At 38.6% G+C, this 16,912-nt stretch overlaps 1 protein-coding gene across 1 annotated transcript in view; it reads left to right on the forward strand.

Annotated features, from left to right (window-relative positions):
• The window catches only part of LONP2 (lon peptidase 2, peroxisomal), a 36,601-nt gene extending 20,674 nt beyond the window's left edge, over positions 1 to 15,927 (forward strand). The window contains exons 9-15 of the mRNA XM_069868122.1: positions 175 to 325; positions 843 to 969; positions 2,017 to 2,150; positions 5,950 to 6,092; positions 11,280 to 11,487; positions 12,838 to 13,028; positions 14,317 to 15,927. Coding sequence (XP_069724223.1) covers positions 175 to 325; positions 843 to 969; positions 2,017 to 2,150; positions 5,950 to 6,092; positions 11,280 to 11,487; positions 12,838 to 13,028; positions 14,317 to 14,538 — 1,176 coding nt within the window. The 3' untranslated portion in view covers positions 14,539 to 15,927. The remainder of the gene's footprint in view (positions 1 to 174; positions 326 to 842; positions 970 to 2,016; positions 2,151 to 5,949; positions 6,093 to 11,279; positions 11,488 to 12,837; positions 13,029 to 14,316) is intronic.
• The last annotated feature ends 985 nt before the right edge of the window (positions 15,928 to 16,912 follow it).

Consider the following 16,912-nt stretch of genomic DNA (forward strand, 5'->3'; position numbering starts at 1 on the left):
GTTGCAGAGTAATTGGAATGAAGCAGGTAATTGAGGATCAGGCTTTTGTAACATTCGTAAGATATTTTATGAGTGTAAAATTGGATTGGACAAATTCAAATGGATTATAATGAAATATGTATATTTACTTCTAATTTGAGCGACTGTATCAATTTTGTGTTCAATCTTGCTAAGGTCTTGGATCCAGAACAAAATCACAGTTTCACTGATCACTACTTGAATGTAGCCTTCGATCTGTCCCAAGTCCTTTTTATAGCTACAGCCAACACTACAGCTACCATCCCACCTGCTCTGCTGGACAGAATGGAAATTATTCAAGTTCCAGGTAACACTTCAGTGTTTTCCTTAAAATGGCAACTGCAAAGTCCTTAAACAATGTTAGGGTGTTTTTCCTAAAATGAAAAGCAGTTCCTTAAGGTGAGCCTACCAGGAATCTAGACTGAATGGCGAGAATTATTAAAAGAGATGAGTCAGGCTGCCTTCATTATGGCCTCTGTCATGAGAACAAAATTTAGCTTTGCACATAGGAAAATTCAATTCCAGGTATGTGGAGATACAGTAATACATTCTGTAACAATATTTTCACTAATTGATGCGTTTGTATTCTAACTGGCTGTTGACTGATGCATCTTTTTAAGATTCCAATAAAGAAAGGTCTTTGAAACACATTAGGTATGAATAACCACGAAGTACTAGACCAACAGCTGGGTTGGTTTTGGTTTGTTTGTTGTTGTTTTTTTTTTGTTAAATTCAATCAGGTACAATTATAAATGATAGGAAATTTGATTATATTTTAGTGTATAAGCAAAAAGATTAGTTAGCATGTGCTTTTTCTTTTGAAGGATACACACAAGAAGAAAAAATTGAAATTGCACATAGACACTTGATTCCAAAACAGCTTGAACAACATGGCCTGACTCCACAGCAAATACAGATTCCGCAAGTAACAACTCTGGACATAATTACCAGGTAAATCTGTTATTCAGTACTATAAGTTTAAGTAGCTTCTTTTTCTGGTAATCAGAAAATAATATATGAAGTGATAACACAAAACATTTCTTAAGATTTGCTGTCCTTAAGAGCTACAGAAGTTCAACAATTGGTAATCTATGGAGTTACAATTTCCTGAGCTCTGTCTGGCTCTGCGATCATCCTTCCTGCTCTAGAGAATTCCTTGCTTTGGCTTTCAGAGCGTGGCTCACAATCAGTTGTGTTGTCACAGTTGGCAAGGCACTAGAGATAAACAGAAATGCTTGAGGCTGGTGTTGCTGCAGTGTTTGAGGTGTGAAGCCCTGGTCTTGGCAGCAGACAACCTTTATTTTGAAGAATGAAGTATATCCATAGAAAAAATGGAAATTAGCATTTTGTTCCTTATGACTTGAGGGGCCACATTTGTCTAAAACCTGGAATTAGGTTAGAAAAGATTTTTTTTCAATAGTTTATATACCTTAGAACTACTTTTTTGTTGGATATGAGAGCAAAGGTATTGATCAGAGCATTTTCAGACTTGAAACTATCTCATTTCCAATGGATGAGTTTTTAATGCATTGGAATAGTTTTATGACCAGAGACCACATTTTGGCCTTTAGTGAGTATTATTGTCTGGTGTTTCTTTTGAATTCATAGACTTGACAGAAACTATTTCTTTTACAGTCAGTTCCTCAACTTTCCGTGAACCGTATTTTGAGTTTTAAAATAGTTCTTCTTTTTAAATTCTATGCATCTGAGAAGAGCTCAGTGCTATTGGAACACTGTTTGGTATTCACTAAGATTTGTCATCGGGTATTAGTCTTGCCTTCATCTCACTTGGTAGTTTCTTTCTTTACAGTTCTATCAGCAAGCCACAATTATTTTGATACGGCATGTAATATTTTTTCCTGTTGATTAAAGTATCCCAAAGTCTCACTGCCTTTCCCATCATTTTATTTGGATGTATTTTTAGAAAGTGTATTTACATGCAAAAGAAATCTCTTTTACAACGAATATCTACCAGTAAAACAATTGTGTCCCTGCTAGATACACCAGAGAGGCAGGAGTCCGCTCGCTGGATCGGAAGCTGGGAGCTATTTGCAGAGCAGTGGCCGTGAAAGTGGCAGAAGGACAGCACAAAGAAACAAAGCCAGATCGTGCTGAAGTGGGTGAAGAAGAAGGTTTGTATATTTTGCATGTTTTATTGAAAAGGAAACTTCTAATGTAGTCACTGGGAAGCTGATTTATCACCCTTTTCTCCTTTTTTATGCTCAAGGGGTCTGTTTTTAAAAGCTCTGCAAATATAATGACATTCTTATTATGCATGGTTCAAGTAGTGCTGAATTATGGTTTGGGACGTAAGTAGAGTAATTTCATCCTGGCAGGTTAGTAATTCAAAAGTACAATGGATCTGTTTCATATCTTAGGTATGCAGTTATGATTTGTGCATGTTTTTATGTCTTCCTAGGCTGTTTTACATAAATCTATCACTATTTTTCTTTAATAAGCATGGCTTTAGTTATTCTATTGAAAGAGGTTCTTTAACTCGGAACTCGATCTGGTGATTTTGTTTTACTCTAAAATAAATGTCTGCTTGAAGACCTTTGATATCAGAAAGGTTTAGTGGCTTTACTTTTGCTTCAGAATATTCACTAACTTAATGTGTTCAATGTATGCCTGTTGGTTTGATGTTGGGAAAGGTTCCACAACTGAGCTGATGTAGAAGAAACCTTCAGGTTTTAACATCTGTACATCTGGAATAGTTCTGGACTGGTTTAGAGAAAGACAAATAAGGAGACTTGTTTATCTGTTCTTTTAAAATAAGGCATCGTGCAAGTCTGTAAGTCCCCACCTGCTTTCAGAGAGTAAATCCTGGAGGAGGAAATATAAATGATATTTGTACAAACAGTACTAATAATTAGAAGAGTATATGAAGAAGAGTTTTACTCCTATTAAAAGCTTTTGTAATAAGTCTCTGAAAATTTTTTCATTAGTGATCTTTCAACTTTACTTGGCCTTTTTTTCTTAACTTGATATTCCTCTTATGAAAATCAAATCTTCTTTTACCTTGTTGAATGTTCTAAGATCATCATTGTGTCTGTGGAAGCAGTAATACCACAAGATTGAATCTGGTGTACCAGTCAGTCTAGGGTCAAGTGGATTCAGCTCAGTTTTCTCTGAATGTTTGATTTAGAGAAAGCAAATACCACAGTAGCAGTGGCTGTGCATGCGTGAGTGACTGTGCAGTTTAAATTGTCCCATCTGCATTCAATGGAAGAGTTCTTAAGATATAGTTATTCATGTTTTCCATTTATATTATGTACACCTTGTCTACCTTCTTTCCTCTATGCTGGGTTTTTCTGAAGTCAAATACAGATTTTTTTTAACTTGCTCTTCAACCAGAACACTGAGCCTTTGAGCTGTGGCAGCCAGACTTACTAGCATCAAGCAGTACCAGGTGTTTTTGCTACTGTCACTTTTTTGATGGTAATTTTGACAAGTCATATTCTTTAAGTATTTCCGTAAACTGAAGGGTAGCCGTGTCTAAAAAGTGCTTAAAAAGCCTAATGCAATTGCTGGATAAAAATGTCATTCTGCTCTTCAAGCCTTCTGATAAAATAAATGAAAAGTAGGTTTACAGCACAGCTGATACTCTAAGAAGAAACGTTTTAATAGTAAAGCAAAGAACAAAAAGAAAGCTGCCTTAAGACATCTCAATCCGGTGAGAGAGGTATTTGTAATGTTAAAAGTAGATGCTCTTAAAATTAGTACTGGTTTTGCAGTTTGCTAAAGCCAAGTGCAAACAGTAAACCCTGTGCTTCAAAAGAGGGCAAAATGCCAGCATTTTTGGTTGACACCCAATTTGCAGTAAGCCCAGAGAAAACGAGCTGTGAAGAGTTGCCTTTGTTACTTCTGGAACTGAAGCTGTCCATAAGAAAAAGCTGTATTAACAAAAGGGAGTCCAAGGGACAGGTGGCTCCATAGTTAAACTTTGGTATTACCAAGACATGTATAGAATGGTGCAGTCTGCAAAGTGTGTTTTATTTTGTACTAAGAATGTGCTGTATTTTTAGCAGAACGTGTCACTTGTTGGGAGGGTATGAAAGTAGGACACTTTAAGAAAATATTTTTGTTCAGTTTTCACTCAGTCTTTTGGAAATAACCAAGTATTTAAAATAAACCTCGGAAATATCCTCAAATATTTGCAAGTTGATGCAAGTAATGGCGTTTGTAGCCTAAATTTATTTCTTGGGTATTTTTTTCCCTGTTGATTAGCGGACATTTGTGCAGTTGTGCATAGTGATGATTTTTTTTTATTTCATGTAATGAATGTCTCTGGAAGAACAGTTAATCAAGTTGCTGTCTCTTAATAGTTTCATTTGCAATTATTTCTTGATTTTTCTTTGTCTTCATTTGCATATAAGGACCTATAATTTTTGCTTTGCACATTTGTTAGTTACTGATGTCGCATTGAGGTTCCACAGTTCATAGGTCGTGAATTGTGAGTATAAGAGAGCAAGCTACAAGCTTGCCTTGTAGATTCTAATTTGCTAAAGCATCATTTGTATATCATTTGTAGTATATCGAAATAGTAACATGGTGCCTGGTGTGTTTATTCAGCTGAGTGCCTTCTGGCTTGTGGGTTTTTAATACAAGTTGAAATTTGTTAGGTGGTAGAACCACAAAATTTCCACCATTACATTGATTAAATCTGATGATTAACTCTAAGTGGAGCATCTGTTTTCAAGGCTTTGTAAACATCAGGCTTTTGACACTATTTGATCGTAGGCTCTAAACCAGAGGGCACCTGCCACAGCAGAGCTGATGCTGGGAGAGATGCTGTCCAGTCAGGTTAGCGCTTTTCAGAAATGCATGACTGGAATACACTGGCAGCTTTGTCTTGCCTTCCTCGCTCCTTTGATTCCTGTGTTTTATGATGAAGTTGGCAAGTGGAGGAGCATTAGTTTGCATCAGTCATTGTATTTGTACAGTGAACTTCAGCAGAAGCAGATGGAATAATTTTTCAGACCTCTCCAGGGAGTCATCCTTGTTTACAGTAACCCTACCTGATATTGTACTGAAAAACTATCTGAGATTTATGAGACACTTATCTAGACTTTGACACTAGAAGAAATTCTAGGAGTCACAAAAATATGTGAAATGCTCCTTCCTATTTTAGTGCAACTGCCGTGAGAATACAATGCAGCAACTGTGCCCTAAGGCATTGTATCATGATAAAACAGTTGAAACCCAGAAAATTATTTGCCTAATTCGGGCTTAAAAGGAAGTTTAGGACAGGTAATATTTAATAACTAAACGTGATAAAATGAGAATTCTTTCTATGTTAAAAGCAAAGCTTTGAAAATACTTAAAAATTTCCATAAGCCAGTAACAAAATACGGTTTGTTCTACTCATTGTGGTGATACAGCCATGTGGCAAAGCACTGTATGCAAATCTGGCCAAATTGCTCCTACTTTATTTGACAGAACTTAATTATTAGTGTCAGAAGTTAAGCATTTAAATCCTTGCAGAAGGAGACCACAGAGGGCACATGTAAAACATACGTAAAAACAACAGTAGTTGCTGAGCTTTCAGTGTTTCCACATTCAGCTCCATATTCTGTATTACACTACATTAAACATTAGTCTTCTACAAATACTGGTTCTGTGCACAAATGTGATAAAAAGTGCCACGTCCTAAATGAACTTAATGTGTTTTGATATTTGACCTAGTTTAAAATGCATTTAAGCAAGTGAGTCGCATCTGTCAGTGCTCTAGATTTAGTTATCTCTGCTGAATGGTTAGAACATGTTTTGGCTTAATTAAATTTTGATGCCATATTATCTTTTATTTTACAAGATTTTTGTGAAAGATGGTTTAAGCAGACTTTCATGAACTTTGTGAGCATTTCTTTGAATATTTTATTCTTGCACCAAGAAAGGCTGCTATGTATCCTAAATGAGATTTTCTTCTCTTAGATTGCAAAGAGCATGTCACAGAAGATGCAAAACCGGAATCCATCAGTGATGCAGCTGACCTGGCTCTCCCACCTGAAATGCCAATTTTAATTGATTTCCACGCTTTAAAAGACATCCTGGGGCCACCCATGTATGAAATGGAGGTAACATCCTCATTTGTTTCTCTTTGGCTGCTGTTTCTGTCTGGTTTGCCTGGTTGTCTATTTTATTGATACCAACTGAGTTTATGCAGTATTAGCTTTTTTAAAAAAAATGTGTTAGCAACAGAACCGTATCTTTGTGTTCCATGAAGTGTTTTTTTACCTAAAGAAGTTTTTGTTTTATTTTGTTTTAATTCAGTGTACATACTAACTTAATGGCATAACTTTCTGTTAGCAAAGATGCCTGCGGCAGTGCTTAAGAATGTAGTCATGTTTTTTTCAGTTTGTAACAACTTTGCTTTTGTCTGGGGGATGTTTGGTGGTCTTGGGAAAGAAGCCAAAAGTAGAATCCAGGAATCCTGTCTCTGAGGCAGCTGTGTTAAGGACTGTCCTGCATACCTCCTTAAAGCCAGTCAGCATTTTGGAGTATTAAAACCATTTCATTTTGCACCAGAAGTTCTCAGACATTCTTTAGGTTAATGTGATTCATAGCTATTAGAAATGTTTTATGATCAGTCAGGCACCTCAAGCTTCCTAGTACCAGCTCTGTTCCACAGTAGCCTGTGGGTTCTCAGTCTGAGAAATAACATTCTAGCTGAATTTTCACTTTGAAATGCATTGAAGACTTCAGACATCTGGTCTTTGGAGCTAAAGGACTGCAAGGTAACATGGCTTTTTCAGTGCTTGAATTGCAGCTGCACGTAAAGGCATTGTAGTGAGCAGAACTTAATATTCAAGAAAGTGCTTTGATTTCTACATGTGGTGTTTTATTAGTTACATAGAGGTGCTAAAAAATAAATTGAATTTTGTAAATTTGTGGAAAAGTGTTCGTAGTTCCCAGTTGAGAGTAGAATTAATTCAAATAAATACAAACTTATCACACTTCGAAAAAATCAGAATGTATGCCAAGAAATATGCTAATATGTGACTTGCCCTAACGTTCTGCTTAGTTTTCAACTTTTTGGGGTTGATTATTTATTCACATGTGATAATGTGGCTGTGTTGGCAAATAATTTCTGCTATTTTGTCCTTTTTCTACAGGAGTAAGTAGTGCAAGGAAAGTTTTTAAAGTAGGGTTCTTAATTCCAAGTGTACATATACACAAGTGCTGGGTTGGGGTTTTTTTGTATGAGCAGTTGCCAGGAATACACATACAAGCATTTCATGGATGTGCTGGCCTGTAGAAGCTGAAAAGTGACTGACTGAAGCTTTTGACCCGTGTATCAAAAGTTTTTTAAACATTTCCATATTTAGTAGCAAATTAAGTATTGCATAAATAGAACAAGATGTGAATCCACACAGTATCAATTCCCCGAGCAGCTCAGGATTTATTTTCATGTGCTCTTTACTGGATTTATTGTAGTGACTAAATAATTTTCAATACATGGTTTATGATTTTTTTCCGTATAAAGTGCTCAGATAGCCACATAACTCCTGCTCTAATGAACTTCCCCAACTAGCCTGGTGTTCCTCTGAATTTTCTTGAGTGCCTCCATGGTCCTTTCAAATGACGAGCATCGTTCCTGTCTCCCTGACAGGCGTTCCAAATTGGCTGCTGGTGTTGTTTCTGGTTTTGTAGTCTGTCTCCTTTCACTATCCAGCCTTTAAAGCTTCTCCTCCAACCTGCGTTTTGCCATTTATAATCAGTTGAAACAAAGATACAATGGAGGCAGCGACCGTGCCACTACTTGGATGAGACTGAGCAAATAGAACTGAGAACATGACATGACTTAATTGATCTGTTCTCCTTCAGGGAATACATTAAATAAGTGATTCACCTTTTACCTTTTCAGTGCATTGCTTGTATTTTTTCTGCAGAGATCTCCCAGCAGAAAAGCGTGACGGAATACTCAGCTCATCCTTGTAGGATTCATTCATTTATCACAATAAATAATCTTACGTGTCACCTTACAGAATAAATGTTGAAATAAATCACACACTAAGGATTTGGAAAAAAAAATCTTGACAGTAGTTTAAAGTGTCAAAGATTTAATGAGACGTTTCAGCACAGCACCCTTTTAGGGTAAAGGTTTTGTAATGTATCCAAAGTGTTGATAAGTATTTCTCTTTTGACTTGGGGTTTAGCTTTTTTTCCCCTCTCCTTCTTTCTTTCAACTCCTAATTCTTCTCTGTTAACAAAACATTACTGGCACCACAGGAAGGCCTGTCAGAATTAGTCTGTGTCATCATGATGTGGGTGAAATTGAAGTGGCAGAAGCTCTAGGTCAGTGATGTTACCTGTTCTAGGAAATGAAAATGCAGATGCCATGGAAGAATAGCTCTGTTGCACGGGACATACGCAATTCTAAGTCAGGAACAAATCAGGCTGTCTTTTAGAAACAAAACCTGTACAAAGCACAGGTTTAGACAGGCATTTTTCTCTGAGAAATACCAGTCTTGTGGTGCTATTTCTGGGAACTCCTTATCCCTTCAAGGGAAGCTGCTGTTACAGATTTTGCCTGCAGTGGTTTGCAAGGGAATGAATCAGCAGAGCAGAGGAGAAACAAAGGGTCGTGCAGTTGGGTTGGGAGAACCTCTGGAAGTACAATAAAGATGCTAAAAGCCAGCAAGTAACTTAGGACTGGTTCTCATCTTTCCCTTATGAATCAGTGTCTTAATAGCTTTTTTTGTCAATTATGCTGACTTGAAATTTTCTTAAATGCTAGAAAAGTAACAGCCATTCTAGCTAAATGATGCTAATAAAAGCAAATTGATGCAGTGTTGTCCAAAACCTGCAGATAGCAGAGAGCCACAAGAAGATCAAGGAGAGGGGCAGTGTGGCTTCCTTTGCTGGAGTATGGGATGAAGATAGTTAACTAACTCACGTGGTTGCCAGCCTGAGCCAGGAGTGTAACACTGGTCCCACTGGCTCAGCTGCTTCTCTCTGCTCAGTCTTGTTTGTGCCAGGAGCTCCAGTACCAGCACAGCTTGGCTGTAGTCGGAGCTGGCACTGCCTGCACAGCCCCGCTGCGCTCTGCCAGTTTCCCTCAAACCAAGAAACGGGGATCCTGAGCCAGGGTCACGTTTCAAATCTCAGTCATCAAACTCAGAAGACAGTGCCTGGTGTTCAGTAAAGCGTTTGGCAAAGCGTGTCATACAAACCCAGAAATTACAGTCAGCGGCGTGTATGTTTAATTTAATTTTGCAGGATTTAAAATGCGCTTTTTTTTTTTTTCTTTGCTATTTCTCTTGCCTGAGCAACTTGTTCTGTCACATGTCTGAGTTGTCTGCTGCTACAAGCAGCACAACTTGGGTGTTTGTAAAGCAGCTTGTTTTTGTTTTAAATGTGCATCTCTGGCTGGTACCCTGAGGTCCCTGCTGCAGAGGGAACAGTTGTTCACTCTTCCTGCATAAAGGAAGCCATTTTCTGTTTGTGAAACAGGAAGGAGAAACTGAGCAGTAAGAATTTTATGTTCTTGATTTTTATTCTAGTTTTGATGGGGATGGATTTCAGCCTAATATGAAATGTTAATGTTTTGCTCCTATTTAGAAAGAGAGGGTTTGTTTTCATTTGGAAGGTTGTCTTGTTCTGCTCAAGTGATCCACGTTGCTGTTTGATGTACAAAACTCAGGCCTGTGTGCTGCTTGGGAATTGCAGCAGCATTTCTAGTGGGCTTGCAGAGAGGCATCTTAGTAAGGGACTAGATAATAACTTCGTACTTTTGGAGCTCACAAATCGACGAATGTCTAGTACAGCCAGCTCACAGCGAAGCTGTACTAGTATTTCTGCCTCCAGACCAAACGTACCAGCTGTCCAGGCTTCTGTACAGATTGCTCCGATCTTGCAGCTGGACTGCTGGTTAAAAGTAGGTTGGCTTTGTGTATGCAGGGCTCTGCCTTTTCAGTGTTTGCATGAAGTCTGATTACTTTACTTCTCTAACTGTTGGAAGGTAGCAAAATGAAAGCTTTAACATTACGGTAAGTTGTGCAGTGCAGAAAGAGTTGATGCTAGAGGTAAAAACCTGGTCGATTGCTCTGGATTTGCAAATAGTATACAGCGGAATGTTGAATCTGCTTAGAAGGGGCAAGAATAGGTTGAGGCCTTTTAATGTAGCTAAAAATGCAGATTTCAGAATTTGAAATCTTTTACCATGGTTCTGTTGTGAGGCTCCTTTGAGTTGTTTTCTATCCAAGAAATTAAAATATTTCTTTAAATCCTCTAAACAGCTTAATGAAGAATTCATCCCTTTTGGGAATGAGTCAAATTAACCTTCAATTCTGCATTTCAGCAAGAGACAAAATTATTTAAAAATGGGCCTATTGCTTTATTACAAAGGCCTTGTAATAAATACATAACTTAGAAGTTCAGAGCATGCTGAAGAGCTGTATGATCTTTCATCAGGGTTTCTTCATCTCCTCAAAGCTCAGGAAAACAAAAGGACTTTCTGTATATTCTAAAAGAATCCTTCAGACAAAGGAGGGAAAAAAAATCAAAACCTGGAAGTGTCAGGGAAAACATCCTGCTTCTTCCCTTCTTTTAACACAGGAGACAGGGATTCAGAGGCCTCCATTCCTCTTGGCAGTAACTGGGCATAGGCAGACTTTTAGATCAGTGGAGCATAGTCTTGGGGGGTAGAGCTTTCTCAACTGCTTGTAATTATTACTAGGAGACAGATTTTCTGTCTCTTTCACCCCTACCCTGCTAGCAGAGTCATGTTTTCATTATTAAAATTAATTTATAAACGTTTGCAATGAACAAAAACTGTGTGTTGTCTGACAAAAGTTTGGGCAGTGCTTTAAAACTTTCAGGCAACCTTTAAAAAGACTTTTGGATAACATTCTAGAGCAAAACTGGCTGCTTCTTATAAGTAACAGACAAGAGTCAGGGCACATACACCTCTAGCAGATGGATTAAGTCATATGAGCATTCAGTCAGGAACGCCTAAATACTTGAAGTCCTTTGAAGAGAAAGATTCTTATTGAACTTTTAGGGGTAGGGAAGGTTTCAAGATATAGCAGATGTTTGCCATTGCCTTAAGCCAAGCAGCCACAAACGGCTCCTCTTCTCTAATGTTTACATGTAAGGCAGAAGTACTGCTGCATGGGGAAAAAAAGAAGAGATCGGCTACTCAGGCTTAACTTCTGTGTTTTAATAGGTGCAGTCGTTTTGAAGGCAACTATCAAATTGTTTTTGCAATAGTTTTGTTACGACTGTTTCCTAAACTTGTTTCCTGTGTCGTTTCCTTTTAGGTGTCTGAGCGCTTAAGTCAGCCGGGAGTAGCCATAGGCCTGGCTTGGACTCCCTTAGGCGGAGAGATCATGTTTGTTGAAGCGAGTCGCATGGATGGAGAAGGGCAGCTTACTCTAACCGGTCAGCTTGGAGATGTTATGAAGGAGTCGGCACATCTCGCCATCAGCTGGTTGCGCAGCAATGCCAAGAGATACCAGCTGACCAACGGTAGGTGGGGGAATGACAACAAACGCTGCAGAGCTGCATTGCAGCCCACAGACTCTATGCCTCTTACTGCAGGGATGCACACGAAGGAAGCATTTATGTTTAGTGGAAGTTAAATGCCCTAAAACTTGGTATTTCTCAAGAGTTTGGTGGATTGTAGCATTGCTGAGTAACAATGGAAATGACTTCTACTCTTTGGGGGCATCTATTAAGTGTTGCCTTAAGAGAGAAAGAGTTTTCCAGCAATCTGTGCTACAATGAATATGAAATCAGCTCTGGAGTTTTTCTGGAGTGCCTTGTTGAGTTCTGGGATTCCCAGTTCCGGCTGAGCTGAGGTGTTAATGGCAAACAGGCCAGTCTAGGCAGAATGGGAGTTGTCACTGCGAATGTCCCACCCTAGCCAGTCCTTTGATGCAACAGCCTGGAAAGCAGCAGAGAGTCTCTGTGCCAAGATGCTTCTCCTTAGTTGTAGCAGACACTGCCCCTTACTCATTTTTACGTTCAGGCTTGCCAGCACTTCCTTTGTGATGAAGAGATATGCAAGTCTGTAGTTTTCCTCCAAAATTAAGACACAGTTTCTGTTAAAAGTAGTTTTGTTATTCTAAGCTTTAATATTCTTGAGAATTAGCAGGGTTTGTTTGGCAGATGTTGAACTGCAACGCAAAGGCACTTCAGCCAAGGAAAGTTGTAACTCTTGGGTTTTGGTTGAACCCCCCAAGATTTCCTGAAATTTGCTTTCTTGTTTGATCACCTCCTGAAAAGTCAAATAATTGTCCAATATCTGTCATTAGTTGTGGAAATTTAAATAGGTTAAAAACCTAAATTGAATCAAGGTGTGAAATGCTACTGGCATTAACTGTACAGGTTTATCCCTCTAGTTAACCTGTAGGACCTAGCAGTGCAAAGTAAGGTGAAAAGATGTAAATGAGAGGTTTCCTTTATAATACTGGTTAAGGCTGGGTTCCTGTGGAGTGCTGGTTTTGTGGTGTGTTCTCTGAACGTGGACATTTATGGCGTGGGACACAAAAAAAACACCAACAACTAAAAATTCTATGTAGAAATTTCTTGGTTTCTACATTAATCCCTACTCTGAATTTCCCAACGCATGCAAATACCAAACACATTGGTTAAGTTGTTACGGTTTTGTCTAGGATTCAGGATGTAGGAAAGCTTGTTGGGGTTTCTTTTCATTTGTTTTTCTAGGGCCTTTGCGATATAGTGGTGTTCTCTCTGCACTCTGTTAGAAAATAGCACTAAGACTTCTAGTTCTTTGCTGGGCTTTTACAGTAAAGACTGGATACAAAATGAGTTTGGATTCTTCACATTCAAACTTTTTTTTTTCCCCCCCTTCAGCTTCTGGAAGTTTTGATCTCCTTGACAACACTGACATTCATCTGCACTTCCCAGCTGGAGCTGTCACAAAAGATGGACCATCTGCTGGTGTTACCATAGTAACCTGTCTTGCTTCACTCTTCAGTGGGCGGCTGGTGTGTTCAGATGTAGCCATGACAGGAGAAATTACACTAAGAGGCCTTGTTCTTCCAGTAAGCATCATTTGACAAAACAGCTAAGTCGTATTAATTCTCCCTGTTCTGGATATAAAATCTGTTTGTAGCCGTTTACGGAAGCGAAGTCTCGCTGGATCATTCCTTAGCAATCTTGGTGCAGTTGTGAGAGGCTGATGGAAGCCAGCCTGCCACAGGGCTGTGCTGCCCCTCCGTCTGCTCTGCTCTTAATGCTAAAGCAGCCTTGATGCTGGCTTCAGGGCGAGCACGTTAAAGGCCTAGGTCAGAAGGAAACCTAGAAATATTGAAATTCAAGATGGTTCAAAAATAACATATTGCAATTTTTAAATGTGCTTCCCCAAACTATCACTACAGAAATATCTCCAGTTTCTTGGAAAAGTCATTTCTTAAATCTCTGACAGTAATTGCAGAGAGGTTACTCTTGAAGCCATCTCCATACGTGTATTTTTAGATTCTTCTTACAGGTTGTTCCTTGTATCTAGTTCAGCTGAGTGGCGTTCCCATAGAGCTTTAGAGAAAGATGAGGGCAAACACAAGTTCTCAAACAATGACTGTTGTTTCAGTTTGAAATACCAATCAGAGCCCAGCAGATACTGGAGTTATCATCTCATACCAGATGATAAAGGAAGGATGAAGTTGGAAAATGTTGTTGTTTCATGCAGTGATGAGTAAACTAGTGATAAGTGAGGTAGCAGAATAAAGAACCTGCAATAGTGCTCTGGTGGCAGCCTGACGTGCCTGCCTGTTGTTCAAGACTCTGCATTAACTCTGATCTGGGGCAAGTTTCCTTTGCTTCGTAAGCAAACTTTCCTTATTGCACTAGTGGCCAAGTTGTGCTGTTTAAAGTGGGTACAAAAATTCGATATTTACAAATACTAAACCAGGTTTACTTTCTTACTATTTTTCCCCCTAAGCCCGACACTGCCTTTAAAATCTTCCGCTCTAGTGCGGGTGCAGGATTTCAAGGTGCCCTATGAAAGAAACTGAGTTAAGGCCACTTCTCTTGAAAAAAAATTCCTGATAAGTAATGACTGTTGATACTCCTGTACCTGCATTCCTAGATTAATTTTTATTTTTTCCCCTCTCGGTATTACCTGTTACTGAAGGGCACTGGAGCAGGTTAACATATTTCCCTCATTAAGCATACGATGAGCTAACACTACTGCTGCCTTTTAACTGCTTTCCAAAGATTAGGAGATTGAAAACCCTTCACTAAAATTCAACTCCTCATGTGGTTTGTTACAATAATTACTTTGTTAGAGTCCCATCCTGGATTTTTTACTTATCTGCACCTTCTCTTTATTAGGTTGGGGGAATTAAAGACAAAGTTCTGGCAGCACACCGAGCGGGACTGAAGAGAGTTATCATCCCTCAAAGAAATGAAAAAGATCTCGAAGAAATTGCAGAGAATGTACGGCAAGACTTGACGTTTGTTATGGCGAGCTGTCTCGATGAAGTTCTTAATGCAGCTTTTGATGGAGGGTTTGCAGTTAAACCCAGAGTCGAGCGTTTGAACAGTAAACTTTAGGCAGACAGGCAGAGATTACTTCTGTATCAAAATTAATAAGAGATCACTAACGAACAGCTATCTATGTATAAAGTATAACTGAGCTAAGCTTGATTGTTTAAATGTGCAATCAAAATAAGATATTACTTGAGCAGTTTACGACCTGAAACCACTTTTATGGACAATTGCTACTTTTTACTACAATCAGCAAAGAATCTTTAAAAAACCACTAATTTCCTGATAAATTCAAGCATGAGAAAGCTGAAGGTGCTGAGAAAAGAGATCCCTAGCTTATCTGGCATATGTGTCAGCAGCCGATTACATCTCTTAAAGATGCGTACGGGGAGTAACATGCATTGAGTAACTCCCAGACAGGGAGTAACATGCAATACTGTGAGCTATATTCAGAGAACTCAAATTACAGCAACTGCAGCACAGCAAGGGTCACATAGATGGGGTTGTTACCAAAGAGCAAACTGATTTAGCACAAGATTTTACTTATTTAGGAAATGACATTCAGTGTGCCAAGGAGCAGCAGGTTTTTGAAATGTAAAAATTATGCTTAAGGGATTTGAATAGAAGCAATATGGTCTAAATTAAGTTAGTAAGGCCTTTCAGCACTCAGTTTTAGTTTGTGGCAAGGTCAATGTAGACGTCATTTTTCAAACCTAAATACAGGATCTAACTCCAGAAGAACCGATGTGTACCAATTCTTGTCTAGGAAGGGAGATAAGGCACTGGAGTTAAAGTCTGCGCAGTTGTAATTGCAGCACCGGCAGAGCATACTGGAAAATCACATGCAAAAAGCCTGGTAATATTTTAGAAGAACAAAATATGTGTCCTTCATTCTTACCTGACAGAAGCCAGCTTGATTCCGGGATGCCTACATCCAGCAGAGTTTAGTCTATAAAAACTAAATCCACTTAAACAATGCCAAGAAAATACTGGATCATTCATTTGCATTAGTTAACTGCACAGTGTGAATAATTTAAGGTTAAATAAAGTTTAATAAAGACTGTCAGTATCCTATTACAGGTGGTAATGTTGTTTATTTCCCTTGAATGCTAGTGAAGACACAAATTTACGCTCACCTAATGCAAGATCCTTTCCACTGTTTTATACTAGGGTCAACCATAAGGGAAAACTCCATTCTCTCCTTGCTCAGGAATGCTGAAACACACTCAAAGGTGCTTATGAAATGCAAACTGTATCAGTGACAGAAGCTTATTAGAGGTGTGGCCTATAAGTCAAAGTAATTGTTTTGGTTTTGTTTTATAGAGAAAGCTGATTTAGCTGGAACATGATAGCACTGATAGTAAGAATCAGTGGGTATTTCTGCACCTGATTTACAAAAGATTTTACAACTTTCATCTAATAAAATGCTAAAAATAAAACCTCCTCTTGTGTCAACATTTTAAGAATTCTGCTCTTTCTTACCTAGCAAAGTTTCAAGGGTAGAAGAATACTTTCTGCCTTACAAAATACTTGAACATAAAGAGGGCAAAGACATGAGAGAATCAGTAAAACATCAGAAAGGTAAATACCTATTGTGCTGCTTTGCCTTTACTGAAAACCAGTAGGGGGGGGTGAAATTCTTTACCAAACTTAATGCTGATCATATAACGATCCTGTACTAGTGAGAAAACAGATACGCATGGAATTCCAGTGCAGTCTATTTATATACGTAGAAAAATACCTGCAGTTTTTGACAGTGATTCCCATAAAAAAAAAGTTTCCACAGCAATCTTGCTAGAGAAGAACAGGGAGTTTGTCCCAAGAAAAGTTAAGCAATGACTTTGTCTGCCACACCACTCCGATCTGTAAGTCTTGTCCACGTGGACTTCACCAAAAAGGTGAGGGTTTGATCTTAAGATATTAATAGGCATTTACCGACAGCTTTTCCTGCTCCTGCCTGCAGAGCTGGCTTGGTTCTGTTACTTTGCTGAGATTTTTTAAAATCAAACTTAAGCATTACCCAGCCCATCAGATACTACAAACTTTCATGCCTTTGCTTTCAGTGAACACTTGTCAAGGAGAATGACAACCTGTGCAGCAGCAAATCAGAGCAGTAGAGATTCTAAAATAATTTCAGTGCACTATGGATTAGTCTCCTTTGCAACTGAGTTACGTGGACCTAACATTAATTATGTGTCCCTCAAAACACTACAAGATAGCTAAAGCTTGTCAAAGGTAAAAAGCAAGCAGTTGTAGCTTTTCTTCTATCCACACTATAAACTGATACTGATAATTGTCCCAGTAGTGCGATTCAAGCATTAACCATGGTAGCTTTGAAAAGATACTGGATAATACAACAGTATAGGCAGTTCACCTGCTTTAATTTTAAAGCACTACCGCAAAAAAGAACATGAAATTACAGAATAGAGCCCAAATATTA

This window comes from Phaenicophaeus curvirostris, chromosome 14 (assembly GCF_032191515.1).
Source record: "Phaenicophaeus curvirostris isolate KB17595 chromosome 14, BPBGC_Pcur_1.0, whole genome shotgun sequence".
NCBI classification, from domain to species: domain Eukaryota; kingdom Metazoa; phylum Chordata; class Aves; order Cuculiformes; family Cuculidae; genus Phaenicophaeus; species Phaenicophaeus curvirostris.